Source organism: Lathamus discolor, chromosome 7 (assembly GCF_037157495.1).
Source record: "Lathamus discolor isolate bLatDis1 chromosome 7, bLatDis1.hap1, whole genome shotgun sequence".
NCBI classification, from domain to species: domain Eukaryota; kingdom Metazoa; phylum Chordata; class Aves; order Psittaciformes; family Psittacidae; genus Lathamus; species Lathamus discolor.
In genome coordinates this window covers 7,511,050-7,536,350 of record NC_088890.1, presented here as the reverse complement: position 1 = coordinate 7,536,350, position 25,301 = coordinate 7,511,050, and the positions used below count along the sequence as shown (strand labels likewise).

General features: G+C 38.6%; 2 protein-coding genes and 2 long non-coding RNA genes across 5 annotated transcripts in view; 2 read left to right on the top strand and 2 right to left on the bottom strand.

The window, feature by feature from the left end:
- The window catches only part of LOC136018169 (uncharacterized), a 49,557-nt gene extending 24,901 nt beyond the window's left edge, over positions 1 to 24,656 (bottom strand). Inside the window, exons 1-2 of one of the 2 annotated variants that reach the window (XR_010614277.1) lie at positions 24,599 to 24,656; positions 18,794 to 18,900 (exon numbers count right to left, since the gene is read on the bottom strand). This is a non-coding gene — a long non-coding RNA (uncharacterized LOC136018169). Of the gene's footprint in view, positions 1 to 2,794; positions 2,918 to 18,793; positions 18,901 to 24,598 lie in introns of those variants that run through there. The other variant, XR_010614278.1, reaches the window with a different exon arrangement.
- On the top strand, positions 2,981 to 5,049 carry SELENOK (selenoprotein K). Its single transcript, XM_065687165.1, has 4 exons — positions 2,981 to 3,088; positions 3,555 to 3,645; positions 4,413 to 4,493; positions 4,953 to 5,049. The coding sequence occupies exons 1-4, from the start codon at positions 3,070 to 3,072 to the stop codon at positions 5,047 to 5,049; spliced, it is 288 nt and encodes a 95-aa protein (XP_065543237.1). The 5' UTR covers positions 2,981 to 3,069.
- Positions 7,833 to 17,308, top strand: ACTR8 (actin related protein 8). The gene is made up of 13 exons (XM_065687161.1): positions 7,833 to 7,993; positions 8,163 to 8,333; positions 9,268 to 9,378; positions 9,650 to 9,754; positions 11,202 to 11,375; positions 11,921 to 12,014; positions 12,650 to 12,782; positions 13,136 to 13,289; positions 13,802 to 13,897; positions 14,502 to 14,642; positions 15,055 to 15,319; positions 15,636 to 15,799; positions 16,581 to 17,308. Exons 1-13 carry the CDS (start codon positions 7,871 to 7,873, stop codon positions 16,722 to 16,724), a joined length of 1,875 nt encoding a protein of 624 aa, XP_065543233.1. The 5' UTR covers positions 7,833 to 7,870; the 3' UTR covers positions 16,725 to 17,308.
- On the bottom strand, positions 12,384 to 17,734 carry LOC136018170 (uncharacterized). Its single transcript, XR_010614280.1, has 2 exons — positions 17,477 to 17,734; positions 12,384 to 17,392 (listed from the first exon to the last, which is right to left on the bottom strand). It is a non-coding gene; the product is annotated as an uncharacterized LOC136018170 (long non-coding RNA).
- Positions 24,657 to 25,301: the final 645 nt, after the last annotated feature.

Here is a 25,301-nt window from a genome sequence, read left to right as displayed (position 1 = left end):
AAGCCAAAAACCCCGTCATCCTGTTCTAACCTTTCTGTTCCGTTAATTTTTGAATACTTGCATGAATTGAGAATGATTGAGAGTGATCTGATAAATTCATACAACGCATTCCATCAAAGTCCTGACACCCATGTCCATGTGCTAACAACAAGAAATCAATGGCTGCTCTGTTTTGGAGGGTAGCATGTTGTATACAATCAATATCTGCTGCTAAGGCACTTAAAACTTTAGTTGTATCATGTCTTATGCAATCAATATCTGTTTCTAAGGCACTTAAAAATTTAGCTGTTTCATTGGTTTGTTCTCCTAACCAACAAGCAAGTTTGTTTAACTGCTTGAATGATCTAGCAGCAGCTACTCCCGGCACGAAAAACTGGCCGCTATAATTTCTCCTCGATTCCAGAGATCAACATTATCGTCACAAGTGGAGTCAAGTGTTGCTCGTTTTTGACAGCCTCTGTGTAGCTGAGTGTGATTTATAATCATGCTTACGTTATGCATGAGCCATGATAGGTGACCTAGTGTGCAGGGCCCTCCCACCATTTTTGAAGGGAGACCCAGAAATGCTCTGTCCACACATATTAAAAATACCCCTGTGGGTAGCTTACGTGGCATATGGGTTCCGGGTGCCCCGTAACTAACATTGTGCCTGATGTTTGTGCACCAAGCACTTGCATTCTGAAATACTGGATTAATGGGGGTTACATCTTGAATTCCTGAGATGTTATTAATATATTTTGGATCACTGCTTCCTTGTTCTCGCATCCAGTTAAAGAACAGACAGTCATTAAAGTAGACACTGTCTAGAATATCGATTTCTTGTGGTTCCAGGGATGCCACAGGTAATGCGTCATCCCACATACCCCATTCATTAATACAAGAGGTAAAGTCCTTACATTTCTGTCATTTTAACCTGCTTGTAAGTCATAGAGTAACGATACTACAATTAGACAAGGGTATTCCTACGAAATATGTATGAAATGGCTGTGCTGCTAGCTGCATTGAGGCACAAAAGGTCGTTTGATTCAGTGTCCTAGCTAAGGTTACCCAAATGTTGGAGTTCTTCCACGGCGTTAGCTGAGAGGGGTTGTGGGTTGTCCACCAATCAAGGATTATCAGGAGCATACGTAGGACTGGAATCCAGTGCAGGGTGCACACTCCTGGCTGGGATCCACTTCATGCCATCTCAGTTCGGTCGGTTTGCAGAGGGCAATTTCCCTTAAAATGTCCAGGCTTTCCGCAGCAAAAACAGGCCTTATTGTTGACTTGTAGAGCTGTGGCGAGTACAGCAGCAAATACTTCATTTTTATGGGTGACTGAACCTACTCGATTGCACGTTTCAATCATGTCAATCAGAGTAGGTTTCCGCAAAGTCTGCAACTGTTTTTTACAATCCTCATTGGCATTTTCTAGGGCGAGTTTGAGGAGTAGGGCTTCCTTTGCCTCTAGATTCTCTACTTGGTTTTGTATGGCGTCTTGTAGTCTATCAATAAACTGTATAAATGGCTCGGAAGTGCCTTGTCTAATATTTGTAACTGATTTTGTTGCTTTTCCAGTGTCAGGGACCTTTAACATAGTCTGAAAGGCAAGGTCCACTGACTGTCCTAAAATCTCAGGTGCTAATCTTGCTTGTAATTGTGGTGTTGTAATGGGCGCTTCTCCCACTAGGTGCAGTATTCCTGCTCCTACCAGCAGATCTCCAGGCTGTCTCACTGCCTGCGTTTATGCCCATTATGTAGCAACCACTATTTCCTAAAGACTTGTGTATTTCCCCATTTATTAAGTGGTATATTACCTAGCTCCTATATTGATGATAAATGATCATGATAAATATTTATTTTCTGTGTGTTGTTACAGACGCTTTTTTTCACAATTACTTTCATTCTCTTCCAAGTGTTTATTTCTGAAATATATGACATTTAGAAACACCTGTCAGTTGCAACAATTTCTTTACTAGGGAAGAACTAGATTGTCAGAGACCTTGTATTACTTATATTTCAACTTCCGACAACGCTTTTGTGTTAAGAGTTTTAGCAAAAGATTACCTTGTCATTGTAGGGAAAAGACAGGTCTTGCAAAGGCAGTCTTAAAATACTTTAAAATATTTTTCTACTCATTTTCACTACTTCTGTTTCCCAGTAGAATTGCACATTCCTTCTCTACTGCCTTAAAACAATAATAATAATTAAAAAAAATAAAATGATAAGGCATTATGTTAAATTTGCTTATATAGCATATAGTTACCTCCAACTTTACAAGCATAGATTCTCCATGAGAAGAAATGATAGCCACTATTTGCAGGACAGTATGTTTATAAAAATAAAATAAGCAAACTGTGCAGAACATTCCAGCCAACACAATGGGAATACTCCGCCATATACATGTTGCTACATAAAGGGAGTAAAAGTTGCCTCTGGAGAGCAGTTTTAAATAATTATCTGCATTTGGTTATATTTCTAATATCACTGCAATGAGTTACCACTGTCAATAGCCCGTGAGAGAAAGCCATGGGGATAGACAAGACTCTTCAACAAATAAAGGAAGCAGCAACCCAAGACAAAGCACAGGCTTTTGTCTGAGACCGAGCAGAAGCTCCCCAAGAGTTCCAATTTCTATGGAAGAGTCCCAGGCACACTACTAACTACGCCTACTGTTTCCTGCTATTGTTGGAAAACTCATAGTTTTCGGGAACAGCACGACAGCTCCGATGCACTACACAGCGGTGTAAACACTACAACAAACACACTACGGGAGAGAACCAGAACCCCCCTCTCTGAAGGAGGAGCCTCCGCACCTGAACACGGCCAGCACAGCACCAACAGGCTCCTCCGGTCACAACGATCCCTGCTGCGACCGAAGGGCGGAACCGGGAGGTAGGCGCTGGACCACGGCAGCCGTGGCAGCAAGCACCGCCCATCCCGACACCGCCCCGCCCCTGCCCCTTTCCCCTCAGCCCCGCCCGGCGGAAGCGAGGCTCCGGCACGGGGCAAGTCTGGGCATGCGTCTCCCTCCTGCGCAGGCGCAGAGGGGTTGAAGATAGGTGACGTGACTGCGCAGGGGGCCGCCGCCATGGTGTACATCTCTAACGGTGAGCGGCGGCGGGCGGTGGGAAGTCCGGGCCTGCGTTCGCAGGGCGCTGTCAGCGTGCCCTGCCGCTGCTGGGGAGAGCCCAGCATCTTTCCCGCTGCCACATCAGCCCTTCTGCAGTCTGCCTTGGAGCCGTACGTGCTCCCGAGCAGCCTTTAAGGGCTGCTAAATGTGTTCCGAAAGCCTCCGAGGCGTAAATGGGAGGCACTCCAACTGTAGACAGGGAAGCAAAGATCGTACGAGTAGGTTTACCCGTACACAGTATTGGGTGGTGGCGGTGATCCGGTTATTTCAAGTACTTGGAAGACACCCGGCAGGGAACTAAACCTCCCGCCGCTGCCAACGAAGGCGCGTTCTCCATCTCTAGCCCCATGTCAACTCCAGAATGGACAGATAGGTTGCGGTGTAAAACACCATACGCTGTCATACACTCATCCCTGGCTCGTATGTGCTTTGATGTGTTGCAGGACAAGTTTTAGATAACCGGAGCCGGGCTCCTTGGCGATTGTCATCTATAACAGATTTCTTCTGGTCTATAGCAGATTTTGTGGTTCTGTTGTAAGTAGCAGTTAATCCTTTTAGTGAGATTTGTTTCAGATGTGTCCTATATAGAAGCTACTTAGTGCTGTACGTAACACAGCAATAAAACCGTCAGATTTATGCTTCAATGTTCTGTATTGACTGTCCCCAAAACACATGCTTTACTTTTGTGTGTCTTTAGTTATTACCCCCTGAAGTATATTTAACAAAAAGTGATGCTAGCTTACTGGCACTCCAGATGAGTTGTCTGACATTTCTTCCATTTTAATAGTGCAAAAAATCAAAAGCATATGGTTTTGTTAAACAGTTTCTAATAGGTGGTCAAATAATTAAAATATTATTTTAAGATTTTCTACCACTGACAATAGATTTTGGCTATGTAAAAATAATGAGACATCAGTAATCACAAAAAATTGTGGCCCTGGATCAAAGCTAATCAAAGTTAATCTAAAAGTTCTTTTTGATATATTCAACTTCATTATTTTCCTTACAGGTTTATATTTTGTGCAGGTGTATGCATTTCTTGCATAGTTACTGCATACCTACCAGAAAAGTAGACTTTCTAGTTTAAGCCCGAGTATAATCTAGAATTACTTCAGATTTTATTTTCACATGTAGGAGAAAAATTGCCAAGATTTATTAAAAGATGGTGATCTTGAAAAGATAACGCTGTTCGCTCCTGAACACTACTTACTGTTTTTCAGGCCATTTCTTATATCACAGCCAAAAAATTCAGAAACTATATCTAGCAATCAGTTCACCCAACACCTGTTTTTATTTTTCAGTTTCCAGAGCATTATTCATCCAGATTTGAGAAGAAGAGGCTACACATCATCCTCCTATTCAGGAAACAGTGATGGCAGAGGGTATTCTTTCATGTTCACACTAGTTCTGCTTTTTTCTGATTTATCTTAGCAAAGAGACACATATTCAGATTACAGTTGTCATTGAATTGGATCATGTAAGACTAAAATGTTACTTATCTGCAGTATTTTGTCTGAAACTCACTGATAACAGTAGGTAGCTTTGGGTAGCTGTAATAATGTTATAGTTTCTTAATGGCTTGTTTACGGGGTTTTTTTTAAGACTCTGTAAAAGCCTCAGCCACAGTTTTCTCTTCGGAGACAGAAGTAATTAGAATAGTTTGCATATCAGAATTTTTGTGAGAGGTTGGGATTTAAATTTACAGCTTTTCACACGAAACCTAAACAACTCTTCCAGAGTTCAGATTTTCTAATTACCATAATTTAGAGACAGTGTTCCTCTATTTCTAGTTTAACAATTCAATGCTGATTAAATAGATGCTCTTCTTGCTTGCTTTTCAGGCCTCCAGCACTTCCTCGCCGTAGGATGGGTCAGATAAATCACGGGGTTGGAGGCCCCAGTCCACCACCAATGGCTGGAGGTGGATGAGGAAGGTAACTCCAAATCTGCCATATCCTGCTTTGAACTTTGTTTTCTGGTTTGGTTTTGGTTTTGTTTTTTTTTTTTTAATAACAGTGGTAATTGAAAATTAAGGTAGAATGGAGTCCTCCATTTGTTCTCCTTTTGCAAAAGTTGCCAAACTGGGAAGAGAATCAAAGTGGTTAGGTACTTTCAGTAAAGGAGGGCCAGGAGAAAGAAGGGAGAGTAAAAGGTTTTGGCTCAGAATATTGAGCTTCTACTTTTAATTGCATAGAAATGGATATACAGAGTACAGCAAAAATTTTTGAACACTGGTAAAAAATATTTATAACTTTAAATTTGCAGCCAACAAAATGACAAGTCCTGTCCACAACAATAGTGACTGAAACTTCGTTTGCATTTCTAATACTTACCATATGACACATGAGGTTTTTTACTTAAACTAGATGCTTCTCAATAGGAAAGGAAGAAATTAATGAAGTTGTTAAAGGGCTATTAGTAGAAATCTTTTTTTCTGTTACTGTGATATAGCTATACAAATCTTCAATTCTAGTAAGGCATATAAATCAGAGTTGCTTAAAAGGAAGAGGGGGGCAAGAAAAAAAAAGTAAAAAGCCCTGGTCTTCATATTTCTTGTAACTGCCTGAACTTTAATTGTGGTTTATTAGTTAGTTTGGCTGGTACGCATTTCATCTAACACTGGATGCATGTATAGTATAGTTTAATTTACTTTAAGACTTCTGTAAACAATCCTTCTGTTCCATGAACCACTCCCCATTGTTACCATAACAAAAGTTACAAGAAAAAAACAAAGAAAAAAGCAAACGCATGCAGGTGGTTAATACCTGTAAATCCTGTAGGGATTTAAATCATATATAATACATCACATATAATCCTGTAGGGATTTACATCATATTCCAAAAGCACATGCACCAGGACTTCAATTCCCTAGAAGAAGGATAAAGTGCTTTCCACGATTTCTTTTCTTTTTTTTTTTTTTTTTTTTTCATTTTGATGTTTGGGGTTTTTTCTTTCTGACAAGACAGAAGGCCAGCAAAGGCTGCCAGAAGAGTTTTTAGGTAATACCAGCACTGTGTAACCTGCTCAGGAATAGAAGTTTGCAAGCCTTTAGCATGTCTCATTTAGCTAAATTAAGAATGATTTTATTTTAAAAAATATTACTTACATAGTTTTATCTCACAAATAAAGGCCTTTAAAGGTACTGTAATTATTTTGTCTTTTAGGTAAACACCTGCTGAAGAGGCAAGCAGAAGCGTGCACATTTGCAAGATGAAAGGGAAGAAGAGTTTAGCAGTGGACCAAATGAGCTTGAATGTTGTGAATGTGTATGTCTAACTGGAAACTGTTCTGTGATACAGATTAATGAAGTTGCACTGGGAACTCCTTCAAGGATCCAGTGTAACTGAACCACAGTTTCAGTAAATACGTGTTTACTGTCTGAAGTCTTTGTGTAGTTTCTGAGTATTTTATTGTAGCTGCAAAGTAATAAATAATTTGGCTTGTCACATCATTCCTAGAAAAATCTGCCTGAAGTACAGAAAACCCTTTTCAAACGAGGAAGAACACATAAGTGCTACAGAAGGTCCCTCAAGAGTCAAAGAAATGCTTCCCAATAGGCTTTGTATTAGCTCTATTTTTTGTCAGTACTAACATTCTGTATTTTTATGGTATTAATGATAGCCTAAAATGCAGCTCACAAATTACTTTTACAATCCATGCATTCCACAGCCTCACTTCCTTAAGGGCCATAATGGGTTTTACAGCATACATGGTTCATAAGCACCTCTTGAAGCAGCTTCCTTCTCCATTATAAACACCCCACCATAAAAGCCCATTTGCTGCACAGGACTTTTCTCAATTAAATAAGGCTTTGCTTTCATTACATGAAGAAAAACTTAAGTACCAGTAAACTCAAATACCAAGTGCTAACACAGAAGAGTTTCTTTTTAAACAGTAATTACCTTTTAAGTAATTTGCTCCATTTCAGGATGGGAGTTTTTACTGCTGGTCTTGGGGCTTTGGATGGGTTTTCTGTTTAGCCAGAGAGAGCTGCATCTATTTAAAAAAAGACTGGCTACCAAGAATCCAAATTATCTTCTACAAAGGTGCCACTGCAATTTGTCTAGTTACACTTCTCTAATAATCTCTTTAGTAACACCCAGCAATGCCTCTTGGTTGGCATACACATCTGCTAATTAGCTGGCTTCGGTGAAGTCACCCCACCGCTGCCTCCTGCTGCTTTTACAGGTAGCCAGCACAAAGTCACTATCTTTTAAACTGCCTTCAGTCCAACAGACACATCTTCCTCAATGCCACCCAGACGCCGCATCTTCATGGAGGAACTTCTCACACACAGATCGCTTGTGCACAGGCAGTCACCGTTAGTTCCTCATACATGTATCACATCTATCGCTGTACTAAGGCGGTTTTATTGACACCGTATTTTTCAGGTAGCTGGCGGACCGAGCCCTCCCCACAGGAGGGGCCCAGCTGACAGCTTTGGCTGCTGCCTGCTGCCTGCTGCCTGCTGCCTGCTGCCTGCTGCCTGCTGCCTGCTGCCTGCTGCCTGCTCCGAGCTCCTGCAGCGGCACCCCTCGCTTCTCCGCTTCCTACCGCCGTGCCCTCACAGCAGAGCTCGAGGAAAAACCCAGCGCCGCCGCGGCCCGCCCCGCTGCGAACCGAGACTGCGCAGAGCCACCACCGCCGAGGATCCCTCCGCACCACCCCGCGCTCCCTGCCTGAGGGGCGGGGCCACGCTGACGCCCGACCGCTACCGCCGCTCGCCGCTCGGAGAAGCGGCTTCCGCCCGGCGGCGAGCATGACCCAGGCGGAGAAGGGCGAGGCGGAGAACGGGAAGGACAAGGAGCGGGACAGGGAGCGCGAGCAACGCGGCGTTAAGCGGCCCATCGTCCCCGCCGCCGTGCCCGAGTCCCTGCAGGAGGTGAGGCCTGGCTGCCGAGGGGCGGCTCTTCGGGGTGGTGTTCCCTTCCGGCAGGCCGGATGGGTGCACTGGGGCGGGCCCAGCTCGGTCTGGGCTCGGCCTTTTAAAGGTCTGGGTGCGGGGCGGTGCAGGCACCGGCTCACTCCCGCTCTCGTTGTTGTGATTCCAGCAAATACAGAGTAACTTCATCGTGGTGATACACCCCGGCTCGGCCACCCTGCGGCTCGGGAGGGCTACGGACACGCTGCCCGTGGGCATTCCCCATGTTATCGCGCGGCGGCACAAGCAGCAGGGGCAGGCGACCTACCGGGACAGCTGGCTCCTTAGGGACGGGCTCAATGTAAGCGGCCACACACCGGTGACAGCATCCACAGAGTTTGCATAAAACGTATATTTTAATGCCCTATTTCCGTTGCATCTTCTGTTGTGCAATGTGTGTATTCCCCTTGTGCATTTTGTACTTCCAGAAAAGACGAGTTTGTCTCAAGACAATTTTTTTCCCCGCTTTCAATATGCAGTAGATGCCACTTTACTGAAGCCACTGAATCGTAGAATGGTTTATATTGGAAAAGACCTTAAAGATAGTCTAATTTCAAACCGCTGCCATGAGCAGGGACACCTTCCATAGACTTGCACAGTTTGTTCACAGTGAACTAAATCTAATAAATTGATAGGTTGAGTACACATTGATTTCTGTGCTCCATGTTCTCATATCACAGTATTTTTGTTTATAGAATGCTAACTGTAGAGCTAGAATTGGACATCTCTGTTTTTGAATGTGCTGGTGACAAGTAGGTTCATAACTGGGATAACACAGCAAGTCATCTTAGTCCAACCTGCTCAGAAAATAAATGTGGTGATCTTGCTCATAATTTGAATTTGTAAAAAGAAATAATCAAATTAATGTCTCTAATATTACATCTCATCTTCAAATAATTGGAATCTATTTAAACATTTTTTTGTTTTACTTAATATTTCTGTACTTAAATAGATAGTGTCCTGAGTGCAATATTCTGGAGATAAAGTTCAGCAGCCATTAAAATCAGTTAAAAGATTCAAAGTGACTTAGAAAAATAGCTGTTGGGAACTCTAGTTTGAAAGAGTTTCTTTAAAATAAACATGGGGTTTTTTACATTGTATAACCTCTGTATTTTCTACTGTCTATTGACGACAGTAATGATTTAATTGTTTAATAAGAGCTTCAGTATTACCAGTGTACTGACATGTAGTTGGAAAGCAAGTACTTACACTGCATATTTGTGGGTTTTGTGTAGAAACCTGAAAGTACTGAGCAGAGACAAAATGGCCTTAAAATGGTGGACCAAGCAATATGGTCCAAAAAGATGTCAAACGGCGCGAGGCGCATACCAGTGTCACCTGATCAGGTAACTTATTCTTAACATTTTGTTAAATTGTTCATTCGTAAAGCCATTTGGTGTGGTGCTGTGTCTTAGTGGACAAGTATAGATACCCTTTATACAGCAAATACAGATAGTGCTGTTGTGTGAAGATCTGAACCCTGAAGATCTGAGAAAATGAAGATCTAAAATGGTTCTTCAAGGGCTGGGCTTGGGAGGGATGTTTCTTTGTCCTTTCATGCATAAAAAGTGATTGGTAAAATACTTGTCAACAGAACTTGCTTTGATGACATTTCAGGCCAGGTCATACAATAGACAGATGCGGCCAGCTATTTTAGATCACAGTTCTGGGGCTAAATGGACAAACACATCAAGCCATCCTGAATTTTTGGTAGGAGAAGAGGTAAGATTCATTTTCCTGCTGAAATGAGGCTCCGTATTATATTTTAATGCAGCTGTGTAATCAGTAGTAGTTTGCTCTGTTAGCATGTGTTGAAATGTGGAGGATTAGCTTGTCGAAAAAAGGTCAAAGGTCACGCTCCCATCAACCAGCTGAAACAAGACATCTGTGTAGAACATGATGCAAACCTCTCACGCCAGATAATGAGGAAATGAAGGACACCGGCAAACAGCAACATACTATGACCAATCACAGCCAAGGACACTAAGTGATAAGTGCAGGAGAAGGAGGATGGTGGGGGGGTGCACGGTGTAGCTGCAAAAATGTAGAAGCTACAAACCAATGATCTTGTAACATGTAAAAGCTGTAAGCCAATGAGCTCTCTGTAACCAAACTATAAACATGCAAGCAAGGTATATAAGTATCCATCTGCTTAGCAATAAATGAGACTTGTCGGTCATCATCGGATGAGCTCGTCTCCCGGCGATTCCCACATTGAAAGACACAAAAATTCAGTCAAGCAATACAGGGGAAACTTAACTCTGGTCTGACAGTGTATTTATTAACATTAGCAAGATGAGACAATTTTCCCCCATTTGCCTAAGTTGTGTCCTGTATCCTTTACTGCTATAAATCAGTGTTTCTGCAGGGACTAGGCTAGAACTTTGCCCATTTGGTACAATTCAGAGAAAACACAAGAAACTGATTAAAAAATCAGTACGTGAAATCATAGAATCACAGAATAGTTAGGGTTGGAAAGGACCTCAAAATCATCTAGTTCCAACCCCCCTGCCATGGGCAGGGACACCTTACACTAAACCATCCCACCCAAGGCTTCATCCAGCCTGGTCTTGAACACTGCCAGGGATGGAGCACGCACAACCTCCCTGGGCAACCGATTCCAGTGCCTCACCACCCTAACAGGAAAGAATTTCTACCTTATATCCAATCTAAACTTCCCCTGTTTAAGTTTTAATCCGTTACCCATTGTCCTGTCACTACAGTCCCTGACGAAGAGTCCCTCTGCAGCATCCCTATAGGCCCCCTTCAGGTACTGGAAGGCTGCTATGAGGTCTCCAGACAGCCTTTTCTTCTCCAGGCTGAACAGCCCCAACTTTCTCAGCCTAAATCACTACTGAGTAATTAGGTATTCATGAGCTTAAAAAAGTCTTTAAATTATTTTAATTACTAATTTAAGATAATGGAAAAATATACCATTATGCTCAGTAAATGTCCATGGATATGAACATTGAAATGATTTAAACCACGTATTTAATGTCTTTTTTTTTATTTACAGCCTCATAATCAGGCCCTGTTAAAAATAAATCCACTGTATTGCTGTTTCATCTTGCTACTGTATGTCTTGTATGTGCTTCTGAAATATTTGTGTAGTATTTAATACTAATCTGTGGGGAACAGCAATGTGTGGAATATCATCTCTTACTTTCAGGCACTGTATGTTAATCCACTAGATTCATACAATATACATTGGCCTATTAGAAGAGGGCAGTTGAATCTCCATCCTGGACCTGGTGGCTCCCTCACTGCAGTATTAGCAGACCTTGAAGTTATATGGTCACATGCAATACAAAAATATCTGGAAATACCATTGAAAGACCTAAAGGTGAGCTGTGAACACATACATATATCCAGTTCTGCAAATTTTATTGTAACAGAGAAGCAACCTGCTGTAATTTGTAGCCTCTTACTGATGGTTTTCTTAAGAAATAAATTATTTCTGCTGATGAGCATGGTTCCTAAGACTTAATTTGGAATTTCATCCATGTCTTTTAAGATAAGAATTGTTAATAGAACTTCTAGCAAGGAGGTTTCAGTCTTAGTCTGTTTGGTTTGGTTCTTTTTTTCCTTTGCGTTGAATGTAAAGAATGCAACCAAGGAATGGTTGCCTAGTACTTGCATAATTTATTGTCTTTGCCAAGTAGATATTTTCTCATATCTGATGTGCTTCTAAACATTTTAGTGGCCTATAAACGCTTAACTTGGTACTTCCTTTGAACTCATTTTTTAAAGTAATAAAAATCTTCTCCCTTTCCGTAATTTCACTTCTTTTAATAACTTGTGTATTACGCTTTCTTCGTTAGAATTAGGTATTCAAGAATGTAAAGAGCAACTTAATTTGAGAGCTGGCTTTAATTTACTTATCTTTAGTACTACAGGTGCATTTTACTGATTCCGGACATCTATAATAAACAACACGTGAAAGAACTGGTAAATATGATCCTAATGAAGATGGGCTTCTCAGGTAAAACAATACATAAGCAAACACTTGATGATTCATACTGTAAAGATTAAGGTTTTTTTCCCATTAAGTCACATTTTTGCACATCACTCCCAGTTTGGCTGAGACTAGCACCTTCCAAATTTTGCTTTTCCCATAACTGGTGTCTCTTTTAATGGTACTCTTTTACAGGTCTAATGGGGGTTTAAAGGAAAGCAGAGGGTGAAATTAGACCTTATTTTATAATTACTTAAAGGGCATATATAAAATGCTACAGGTGATAATAATCAAATTATTATAATTTGATAATTTAATTTGATAATCAAATTACAATCATTTTAATCAAATAATACTTGATTAAAACTAGGAAAACAAGAAGAACCAAGTAAAGTCTGGCAGCAGTATCTTTAATCTTACAAAAAATAAGAACATTTGAATACAGACATCCTCCCTTCTCATAGCTTTTCCCAAGCCTCTTAAGGACATACCCAACAAAAAAATTTCTAAGCCCTCCCTGGTCTTCACTAAATATACAGATTCTCTGTGTAGAATCAGGCTATTATGTAGATTTTAAAAGACATTCAGGTGTCCTTTAAATATCAGCAACATGGCTCTGGCACTTTGCATAAATTAGATACACCTTTTTCTTGCACTGCTAGGAATTGTTGTACACCAGGAATCTGTCTGTGCTACCTTTGGAAGTGGTTTAAGCAGCGCGTGCATTGTAGATGTGGGAGATCAGAAGACAAGTGTTTGCTGTGTCGAAGATGGTGTTTCTCATCGCAACACCAGGTATCTTTTAATATGCAGAATAAATATAAGCATGTACTTTGTTGCTTACCAAAGATTTTACTTTAAAAATGGGATTTTTTTTCTATAAATAACAGGGGTTTTTTACTGTTAGTCATCTAAGAAGGTCATTATATTATGATATGAACCTTAAAGAATTCTGACATCTTTAAAAGAAGAAAATGGGCAGAATTGATACTCTGCTCTGGGCAGAATTGATACAGTGCTTTGCAAACTATATGGAAGTCATGATCACAGCATGTCTAAAATGTTCCTGGTATTTCTATGCATCCAACTGTAGAAGACCAGTATTTCAGCAAATAAATAAAATACTCTTGTTTTTTCCTGTGTTTTAGGCTGTGCCTTGCATATGGAGGATCTGATGTCTCAAGGTGTTTTTATTGGCTTATGCAACGAGCAGGATTCCCATATAGAGACTGCCAGTTAACTAATAAGTTGGATTGCCTGCTGCTTCAGCACCTAAAGGAGACATTTTGTCATCTAGACCAAGTGAGAAGGGGAAAGTAATGTATTCTCCAAGTAATTTTTTTTTCTTTTACAGAATGCTGGTTTTGGTGAGCCTATAATTGCTTATAAATAGAATAAATAGTAATATTTTACTCGGTAGAACACTGACAAGAGTCTGAAAAGCTTTAAACTTGAGGTATTTGAAAGTTCTTTTATTTTTCTTCTAGTTAAAAGGAATCCCAGCTCTTAGAAAGGTTGTTTCTTTGTCCTTATTACTGAAAGAAGTAGCTGCATATTCACTGTTACTCAACTTCAGTTACTTGGCCAGCAGGCCTCTCCTTTTTTCTCTTCTCATTTTAGAGGCTTAGGCATGTAGAAAGTTGTTTTGGCAGATCATGCTAAAGGGAAAATACTTAAACAATGCAAGAATAGGCAAATTACATTCATAATCTGAATAGTTTTGTTACTCTTTGTTGTTCCTGCAGTTTAAGTGGATCATGTGTATCTAAAAGACACAAAAATAAAATTTTTGTCTACATTGTTTTTGACCTTAGGATATTTCTGGATTGCAAGATCATGAGTTCCAAATTCGGCATCCAGATTCTCCAGCTTTACTGTACCAGTTCCGTTTAGGGGATGAAAAATTACAGGTGATCTTTTCAGTATTTTTTAATTACAAGAATTATATTCAGCATTTGGGACCAGTGCTACTAAGTTGACATGATTTATGCATTGTTCTTAATGTGTTAACTTGTTGATAGTTTTAAAATTAATTTATTATATGCATGAAGGCACCTAATGCAGCTCAGTTGGTGCACATGACTTCCTTACAAGCTTTAGCTAGAATGGTTGTAGCTTCAACTAAATATGATATTTATCTTTCAAGTGCAAAGAACTCTAATTTTGCAAGTTTTTCAGCTTGCCATTGAATATTCTAATTTGGTAACAAACCGCATTTGAGTACTTATTTACTGTACAATGCCAGAAGCTGGCATTGTGTACATGTACAAGTGTATTTTTTGGTTTGTGGGTTTGTTTTGGTTTTAATTACACAAAGCTGAAGACACTTAAGCATTTTACAAAGCTCTTTGGAAAAATGTATACTTAATTTTGAACTGTGGGGAAAATAGAACAAGGTTTTGGTTTTTTGTTTTTTGGGTGGTTTTGTGGTGGGGTTTTTTTTTTTTTTAATAGTAAATGCCAAAAAAAGATAAAACTGTGGAGTAAACATATGCAAAATCTCTCATTCTTCAGGCTCCAATGGCTCTGTTTTATCCAGCAACTTTTGGAATTGTTGGACAAAAAATGACAACTTTGCAACACAGGTCACAAGGTGACCCTGAGGATCCTCATGATGAACATTATCTGGTAGCCACACAAAGTAAGCAGGAGCAGGTGTGTGAATGCTCATTTTAGTTTTCATGAAGTATTATTTAATTGGGGAACAAAATAAGAGCTCATTAGCTCACCTTAGAAACCAAAGTTTGTTACCTGGATCAGAGCCTGAAAGAGTAAACTTACGTTAAGGAATTATGGATGTCTAGACAAGTTTTTAATTAGAACTGTGTATTTTCAGAGTCTGAGGGCTTCATATTATGGCATTGATAATCTGATGGAGTTCAAAATAAAACCTTATTTTGACAGTGCAGATTAAAATGCAAATTATACAAGGTAATAATGCAGTGCTTAACATTTCTGTTATGAAGGGAAATATGATGGCATTTAGTTAAGTCTTTGTATTGTTCTCTAACCTGCTGAAGATATTTTTACATCTTTCATAGTTTACCTTGTTTTCTCTTTTTTTAAGTCTTCAAAAGCTACAGCTGATAGAAAATCTATGTCAAAGCCTGTTGCATTTGAAGGAGACTTGAGAGGCCAAGCCTCAGACATTTCAGAAAGGATGTACCCACAAGAAGTAGAACTAGGATCTTCCCAGAGTGATTGTATGATGTCTGGAAATGATTCAGAGGAACCTTTAACAGCACACATGTCCAGGAAAACAGCCATTTCTCAGTTTGAAGGCAAAGCCTTAGGCCTTGACAAAGCCATTCTTCACAGTATTGACTGCTGTGGTAAGAATTCCACTTGTACAATTCTGTAAAATACTTAGTCAGTGTGGATTCATGGTAACTCCTAGATTTCACTGAGTTAAGATGTATGTCCCTAAGTTTTTATCATTTCTAGAGTAGCTACACTATTCCTTATACTTGCATCTTTTTTGAGGTTTCTTGAGCTAAATATTTTGAATCTCCAGGGAACAGAAAAATAATTTTAAAAGTAAACAGTGTTTTCTGTCTGTTTTGACTTGCACTGAATTGTTTATAATACAAATACAGGCCATTTTAACTTTAAAAACCAGTTATATTTCTATATATCCATTCATTCCAGCATCTGATGATACAAAAAAGAAGATGTACAGCTCTATCTTAGTAGTGGGAGGAGGCCTCATGTTTCATAAAGCTCAAGAGTTTCTTCAACACCGAATTCTAAACAAAATGCCACCTTCTTTCAGAAGAGTTGTTGAAAATGTTGAAGTCATCACAAGACCCAAGGTATACTGTTTACTGAAAACTAAATGGTTAATAAATGATGATTGGTTGAAATCTTTGAAAGATTAAAAAAAACACACTCTTTCAGCCCTGGCAGTGTTCAAGGCCAGGTTGGATGGAGTCTTTGGTGACATTGTTTAGTGTGTGGTGTTGCTGCCCATGGCAGGGGGGCTGGAACTAGATGATGTTAAGGTCCTTTCCAACCCTAACTATTCTATCATTCTATTATTCTCTCAAAACCACAGATTAGTTGAACATCTGAAGAGATTTAGGAGAGCTTTTAGCACACAGCACTCTCCACTTATAGGCAGGATGTTAGAGGTGCAGCAAGAGTGTTACTAGTATTGACCACTAGTTTTGACTAACAGCCATATTTTCAAAGAAACAGTCTGGCCTCTGAAGTTAAGAAAGCTCAGCAAAAAATTGCATTATGTTTTATTATTATTATTAATAAAGTATGGCATTAAAAGAGCCATTTTCACTTAGCATTAATCAGACAAATTTGTAAAATCAAAACTTGAGTTTATTTCAGAGCCTACATTGCTGAATGTGGGATGTTCATGACATGCTTAGAAGACATATTAAAAAGTTGACTTCTTGAAACATCTTTATTCTTTCCATATTTTTATCTCACTATTTTTCCTGAGTAATTTTGAAAAACTTCTTTCTCATCCCACTCCCAAGATCCTAAGAGGTGAATTCTGTTGGAAAAATTAACATGCAACTTTGGAGAACTATGCAGAATTAGACCACTGATTGTGTACAATCTGTGTTTTGAATTTAGGATATGGATCCCCGCTTAATTGCATGGAAGGGAGGTGCTGTTTTAGCCTGTCTTGATACAACTCAGGAGCTGTGGATATATCAGCGAGAATGGCAGCGGTTTGGTGTCAGAATGTTACGAGAGCGAGCTGCGTTTGTATGGTAATGAATGGATACAGTTACAGTGGAACCTGCCTAACTGAAGATTGTTTCTCCAGATGCTCCTTTTTTCCAGTGCAGATGTGTTGATCTTCTGCTGATAGATATTTTTGTATTTTATTAAAATTAACTTCAACTGATATTTTTTCCAAGTGGTGCAAGACATGCACATTACTTCAGCATTGCTGTCCTTCCGCTTTTGAATTGTATGCACTGAAGTCTGTGTACAGAGTATCTCAGTCATCTCCAGATTTACTATATCTGTATTGTACAAGTTAAGCATATGAGAGTTGCACCTTGTGGGAATTTGAGGCATAAGCTATTGATGTGGCTGATGTTAAACCAAGATTCATGCCACATACACATACACAGAAGCAATAGGTGAAGAGTGCAGGTTGTGGGTTTCATGCCTTATTCTGATTCCTACTCTAATATTACCAGGAGATGGAATTGTTATTACATAACAATTATGTAATTGTTACATAGATCATCATGGAAGAAGTGAAATGGAGACCCAAAACTAGAGCTGTTGTTAGTATTTTGCTTATATAATAGATGATGATATTCAGTTAAAAGACTTAAAAATTTGAAGTGGAGTGTTTTTTGTTCCCTCTTCTCAACATCAGAAGCTCTTGTTAGTTTCTTATTATCCATGGTAGTTATCTACTTTTTTCCCTATTAAAAAAAAAAAAAAAAAGTAAAAATCCAATATGATGCACCCAGAAGAGCTAGATGCATTTTTATACAGCCAGCACCAACCTTGATCCCATGGTACAGGTACACTGACTTTTTCTCCCAACAACCAATCCTTAGCTCCAGAAGTGCTATTTCTTGGGGATTTTCTTCTGTAATGAAGGGTCCAGTTGTCATGGTTATTGACCAGTACATGAATGTACAGGACCTTTTGCAATAATTCTCCTTTTCTCCCACATGGCTACCGTAACATCAGTCTGGCAGCCCTCATGCTGCCAGAAAAAGAAAGGACAGTATGATGAAAACACACTTCTGGATATACAGCCAGTACTTTCAAGATGTGTTTGTACCTGCACCTCAAAAAATTGCCTAAAAGAATCTGTTCAGCAAAAAAGACCCCATATGCTCCCTTAAAAACTAGTATTTCTACAAACAATGTGAACAATTTGAATGGCATTCTAAAGTGGCAGGGGAGTAGAGGGGGGACTGACTCTGTGCCTCTTACTTTTTCCTAGGAAGAAATTAGATAACTTTGTAAAAAAGTATGAAAAGCAAAACTAATGAACTGAAATTAGAATTTAAAGCTTAGATTCCCATCTCCATGATGAAATAGATCCAACTTAGACACTTTACCTGCACTTAACCTGTCTCCAGGTAAGTTTAGCTGAAAGAGTGTTCAGTAGCTTAGAACAACTTAAGGTCATCTACAGTGAGGGAGCAGCCTTACATTACAGACCTAATGTGTTAGTCATTCTGCAAAACTATGAAAGCCGTGAGAAAATGTGCTAAGCAAAGAAAAATTAAACACCAAAATGCTCACATGATCCCAGCTGGTGTTTACTAAAGAGGAAAGCTCTAACTAAAAATGGTCCACACTCTAAATGATTCACTGATTTTGCAAGTGTTTAAGAGATTAAATATTTACTTTTCATTTAGGGGAAGTAAAAAACATTGAAGGAAGAAGGCCAGGCCTGCCTGGTCTGATAGAATGGTAGACACTACAGAGCAAAACAGCTGAGCCAAGAAACACTATTTCAGGGAGTCAGTTACTGCATCTTAGGCCTACCCCATTCCTGTGGCCTACACACCCATTACTGTTTGGGCTGTGTTAGATTGACTAGAGCCCATCTTCCAGTTTAATTTCATCTGAGAGAATCAAGGCTGCACTACTCAACCACCCTGCAACATGAACCAAACTACTGATTTAAACTAAAACATTAATGTAAACACGTCTACAGTTGCCTAAAGAAACTTGAGAGTTTCTATTACAGTGATATCTAAAAGATAGTCTCTTACATACAATCTTATCTAATGAAATGCTTGCAGCAAAACTCAAAGAGGAATTACAGAAATACTAAAGTTAAAAACAGTGAGAGTTCTTACCTTGGTCTGTGATGACGCAGCTCCTGCAGCAGTTACACACACTAGCATGAGTAGAGCAGCAAGGAGAAAACACACAAGTCTTCCAGCTGAATCAATTGTGAGGATCTCTGACAGAGAAAGAACAATCACATTAAAATAAGTCTTGCACACCTAAGACTGTCTTCAGTTAGTGGATTACTGAAATAAGCATTTCAAATGTCTGCATATGGAAGAGAAATCCTGCTAAAAGGTAACGAAAAATGGTCAGTAATCACACTGCAAACTACAGAGCTGTTGACTAATTTATTTACTTTTCTTCCCTACTTTGAAAGAAATGAGACATACCAGTCTGAATCTGCTCCCTCCAAGTTCTTCCCATATTTCTGGAATGTACCTCCATCATCAGTTGTTCTCTCCTTTTGTTTAGAGTTTTACCATGAGCAATAGTTAACAAAATAAATAATTCCTGAACTGCAGCATTACTGTACTAAGCATGAACCTTGAAAATCTAAGCGATGAAAGGTAAAATGCACCAGGGCCAGTCAGTGTACATGAAGTCATCTAAGACCAAAGTCATCTGCTTCTTAACAGGCTATCAATATTCAAATATTTGTATTCCAAAGCATTGCTTTTCCAAGATTTTTGCAATCATACAGGGAAAAATCTGCTGAATATATATGATACATAATGCAGTAGAAACCACTGAGCAGTTTCTACTTAGTTTGCATGGAATATTAACTCAGGAATGCTAAATATTCAACTAGCCACTGGCTTTCATCTGCACATCACTTGTTAGGTTTTCTGTAGGCTCTCTCTTATATCGCTCATTTTGATTCTCACATTGATGAAATTACGTATTGATTCCACTGAAGTAAAAGTAAACCAAGTTATTCCAGTGTGGGAAAAAGAAAAAAGAAAAGACATAACAAAAATCCACACTGTTTCCAAAATTGAGAAATAAGCATTCATATCTTTCACATGGCAGCCCACTGGTTGAATAAAGCAGTTTTACAGCTAAATATTGTGCTAACTCCAAATCCTCTATCTTCCACTGCAACAGTGTAATAAAAATCCTTCAGAATTCTGTAATCTAATTATAGAATCTAATTCTATAATTCTAAATCTAATTAAAGCAGGAACATTAATGGCTTCCTAGATAGTTAATAGTGCTGCTTATGCACAATATAAACCTAAGCAAGCTTATTAGCACTTTCTAGATGTACCTTTCTGTGTCTGAGTCTCCCCCTCTAATAGTTAGGACTAATGCCAGCAGGGCAGCAGCTAGTGCTGCATCCAAAAATCACCCTTCTCCATTAAAATGCATGTCTTGAATCTCGCAGTGACTGGCAGTGACACTTGTTTTTGCATGCAGCTATTCCTACAAATATTAAGCAAAAATGTGAAACATCAACTTCTGTTCTCAATTTAAATGCAAATTCAAGGACACAAACATACTCTTGGGAGCCAAAGTTATCCATAATGCATTTAATGAATGTGCCAACATGAAATTTTGAGTGTCTCTTTAAAAGGAGATTACATTACAAAATGAAGGTAAGAATGCTATTGTACTTTATGTCTACATGTACTTTTCAACATAAGGGATTTTAAAGGGGTCAAAATAAATAGGCAGTATAACCACTTCTGAGATTTAATAGATGACAAATCCAACCATTAACTGTACTTTGTGAGAGTGATTATTATCCATCTTGTGATAACAATGGAGAAAAAAAATTATTAACTGCATTGAAATAAAAGGATGCTATTTATATTGAAGTTTACACAATCATTGCAACAGTATTTGAGCAGTTTATTGAAAACAGCTTAGGGAACATATTCATTAACGTTTAAGGCCGAAGTACAAATGCAGAATTGAGGTAAAAGCACTGAGCAACTTTCTCAGAGGGAGACTTGATCAAGACCAAAGAGCTCAAGTGTATATAGAAACAAACCCCAAGCTCAAGTTTTCCATTGTACCCCTATTTGAGCCACTGCGTAGTAGGAACCTAGGAATGACCAGTAACATAGGTCCATACTATACATGATCAGTGTGTCAAGTGGCAAGATTCAAATAATCAGGCACAGAAGCTTAAATTGTTTATGATCAGATCAACAGCACATTAACCACGTATAGGCTTTGCATGTACACACATACATGTAATACCTAATTGTAGCTTTCATCATTATACTTATTTCAATCACACAAGGCCATATGCCACATAGAAATTTCTTACAGAATGCCTTATTAAAAATTGATTTATTTTTCCTCTACTGTCAACATGGCTGAAGAGAGATGAGTGCCTTTTTGTTGTATGCTTGCAAGTAGGATTGACTCAACAAGATGGAAGCCCTATCTTCACACCAGTTTGGAAGATCCAAACAGGGCAGTTCTAGAAAATGCCAATTGAAGGGAATAATAAAGAAGCTGTTAAAATAAAACAAACCAACCAAAAACCTCTGAAAAGATCCAGATTATAATAACAGAACAAAGTGACAGAAAAGATCAGGTGATAGTCCTCTGAGCTAAGGACAGAATGGGTGATCCTGAGCAGCCAAGGGTGAGACAGCATTACTGAGTTGTACAAATAGCCAGCAAACCCCTGCAATCCTGCACACCTGCAGGAGGAGCCCTTGAGGTTAAGTGGGAAACTCCATTTTTTTCATGTTCAAGAGCGAACGCAGAATTTTGTGCTCCAGGAATGCGCTTAACTGCTGAAACTACTCTGCTGCTTCATAAACCTTCTTGAAGCTACCATCTCATCAAAAGAGAAGTCACCAAGAATCAGAAAGAAGGAATACTGAGGAGCTGTGGGCAAACTCCTAGAGTCCCAGCTGACAATTCCTTCATGAGGGTGTGGCTGTTTGGGCAGCTGATTCTAATAACTATTTCTAACCACCCTAGCCATAACTGCTGGGTACTTTCAATTACATGGCTGTAGAGTGAAACTAAGTTTAAACTTTCAAAGTGTTCTGAACACTGTAACTGATTTTTAATACTTCAATATGATTTACTGTGCCACACTACACAGTTCATTTCAAAGGCTTTTTTAATCCCTGCTGTTATCAAGGTGCTTCAAAAATACTCAAAAACACCACACATAGAAAGAATGCATTGGACCTCTAGAATAGGCCCCATTTTCTTTCCAGTTAGATCTTATAACCTCGATACAGCAAACATCATATTCAAGTGGAAAAATTAAGACTGAAGGGGAGAAAAAGACTACCACTAAAATATTTAAGTTAATTTCTACTAAAAGTGAACTGAGGAATTTTCATCTTCATTTGAACAGCCAGGCATCAACAGGCACAACTTTGTGGACTCTGGTTTTTCTACATGAAGTTTTTCCTTGCAGATAAGAAGAAAATTTTCAATAAGAAGAAATACTAGAAAAAAGTGGCAGGATTTTTAATTACCATTTGCTTCCCTTGAAAAGGTAAGGATAAACATTATTATGATGACTTTCAACAGTGGCTCATGATTTATTTTTTTTTTTTTCCTTAAGGTGACAGATTCTGAATTAATCTCTAGAAAGCATTTACTCACATTGACCTTTCACTAGCTAGGGCTTAAAAACACATCAACTGAAAAGCATCAACCTCTATTCTAACACTTCATTGAGGGCTTACATATGACTGCTGCTTTGCATATTTAAACAGTGACAGATGGTCATGACACTTGGTGCTCTGTTAAACAGAACTGGAATATTAAAAAATCAATTCTATTTTATAGTCCTCTCAAGTTACTCATATTCTTGTAGAAGCTGGAGTAGAAATTAGTGTAAATTGTTAGTATTAGCTGCAAGAATACTTACGATGTATTCTTGTAAGAATACATTGTAATAGACGGTGTAGCAAAACTGAAACAGGTTAGTTTATAGAAAATCCTCAAGCGTCACTAAACCTAGGGTATCCCTACAGATAACACAGCAAACTCACTTTGAATTTGTTTCTTGTCTCCTTCAGTCAGAGCTTTTGTAGTTTGTAGCTTCAAAAATATAATGGTGTGCTTTTAAATTTCTGACACTGAAGATAATCCTGATTTCTCCTAATCCATTTTAAAGAATTAGGACCACAGAACTTTAGAACGTGGACCCATCCATTACTCTTCATCAGTGGTTTTGGTTCTTTTCTGGTTTTCTGTATTGTTTTATTCCTGAGAAATGTGTACTTACTTTTTCTTTTATTTACTCAATTTTTCCTGTTGTGACTTTATTTACAGTGTCTCTAATAATTAACTTTCTTTTTTCCCCTAGGGCATAACACCAATGACTTATGCCCTTTACATGATAATTTATTTTTCCTTTTGTCTTTGAATTATAATCTCAAGCATAGATGATTTTTGTGCTTTTTTTCCTAGTAAAACATTTAAAATTTCAGTATAGTACATCTTGCCATTAACCTCTGAAGAAGTTTAGGAGAAAGTACGCACCAGTGACTGCCAAAACAAGATGATAAATCTGTAGGGAAGAAGCTCTATCATGAGACAAAGCTGTATTATACATCTTCTCCTTCACAATTATTTCAAAGTTTGATGATGATTTTAATAATTAAACTGAAAAGACCTTTTAGAAAATGAATTTTCTGCCCATCAGATAGTAGAATCCAGAGCAGATAGGTCACTTGTATAAGAACATAACATTATAGTCATTAGTACCTTAATATAGGCATTAATATATAAACAAATTGTGGCCTTACAAATTATGGCCTGACACACAAACTTCAGGGTTCTGCTTTCACAAAGCCACAATTTAAACATATTGTGACACAAACAACATAGATAGTAAAAACTCACTAATCTTTGTGCTAATTTATGTATTGGTCTATTGTCTTTCCAAGAGTTTAAATGTAGCATGAATCAACTGTAGTAATGCATATAGCAGAATTCATCCTGCCCTTACACTTCTAACAAAAAAACAAAAACTCCAGTTGCCATAAGATTATAATCATCAGCTCTGGGGACTGGTGCTTGGGAGTTTTTTCCATGTGAGGGTCAGGGTTGCACACAAGTAATTCAGGCTACATTTTTAGGTCAGCAAATTAACTGTACTTTTTTTCCCCCATAGGAAAAGAAAAATAATTATTGATTCTTATTAGTGTCATCAGAGTGCTTAAAAGCTCTAGCAAGGGACCAGGACTATGACTACACTGCAGCAGGTGCTATACAACCAGAAATCAAAACTTCACTGTTCACTCAAAAGAAAAGAAATATAATAGTTTTTAAACATGTATATTTAACTAATATTTATATACTTTTTACTTTCTTACACATATTGAACAGATTTTCTATAGACTTATTTTCTTACTGAATTAAAGTATTGAAGATGTATGAATATATTCAAATACTGCAAACCCCCATCAACTTGATTTCAAGTATTCTTAATCACTACAAAGATTACAAACCACTTACATTAACTATGCATTTAGTTTCACTGGAGACAATCAGTCTTTTCCATTAATGAATAATTATTCAGAAGTTCATAGTTTGGTGCCTGAGTATGAATAATAAACCACCCAGAGACTGTCCACTATTTTCTGCTTATCTAAGAGCAAAAGCATTAACAAGCAGTTATCCCAGAGAATTATTAGTCATCCAATACATTCCAAGCAGAGAGATAAGGAAGGACTTGGGAAAACAATCAATACCTGTGAGCAATAGTGAAGATACTGTAGCAGAGACTATTGTTATTACAAAATGTCAGGAGAGAGTGCAAGTTATGACAATGTTGATTAGTCTTCATTATATCATCCTTATTCTACCATGAGTATTCTGAATGAGACAAGACTCTTGGGTTCATTCTCCAAAAGCCCTCAAGAGCAGTTGATACCTACCTTGGAGAAGTCTAGCCACCCTGATAAAGAATAAGTAAATTTGTCTTGTCCGGACAAGATAAAAGGAAGTCATATGACACTATGCCCTTGAAACAGCAACAAAAGTAAACCAAAATGTTTGAATGAGCAAGTTTGGAGAAACAGTCATGGACAACAGCCAGAGAACAACAGGGCATGCACAAAACCAGAGTTCATCTAGCAGACACAGTGGGGAAGACTATTGAAGACCACCAGAGGACCCCCAGCAACCACCTAAGAGACTGTGTGCACATGCATATAAACCATTTACATAGAATAATGAGTTGTAAGAAAATTATGAATATATTAATGGTTTCTTGGAAAACTAATGCATATTTATGTTTTACCCCAATAAAAAACCCTCCATAGTTAAACCATCATGCACACATGAGGTGGAGCAATCCCCTCTATGTCCAGCGCTGCAACAAAGGATGCCTGCATTCTAAAACCCCTAATTGAGTCTTAGAGAGTTCTTTGACCAACTTTCACAGTAACACAGTAGCATTGACTCTTTGCACAAACCCAATCCTTGGCCATTTCCCAATAAATGTTACAGGATCTTCTCATCACTATGTTTGAATGCAGTTTAGCCTACAATGAACTTGCACAAAAGCAGGACATACTGAGGGTACTTAGAGTAAAAAGCCAGCAGAAAAGTTGTATGGAAGTGGCAACAGCCGTGTAG

Excerpts from the sequence above, each read along its gene's own strand:
- ACTR8 (XM_065687161.1), top strand. The coding sequence starts at position 7,871 with ATGACCCAGGCGGAGAAGGGCGAGGCGGAGAACGGGAAGGACAAGGAG. Across the intron at positions 9,379-9,649 it reads TACCAGTGTCACCTGATCAG|GCCAGGTCATACAATAGACA; the intron begins GTAACTTATTCT and ends ATGACATTTCAG. Across the intron at positions 12,783-13,135 it reads GTTTCTCATCGCAACACCAG|GCTGTGCCTTGCATATGGAG; the intron begins GTATCTTTTAAT and ends CCTGTGTTTTAG.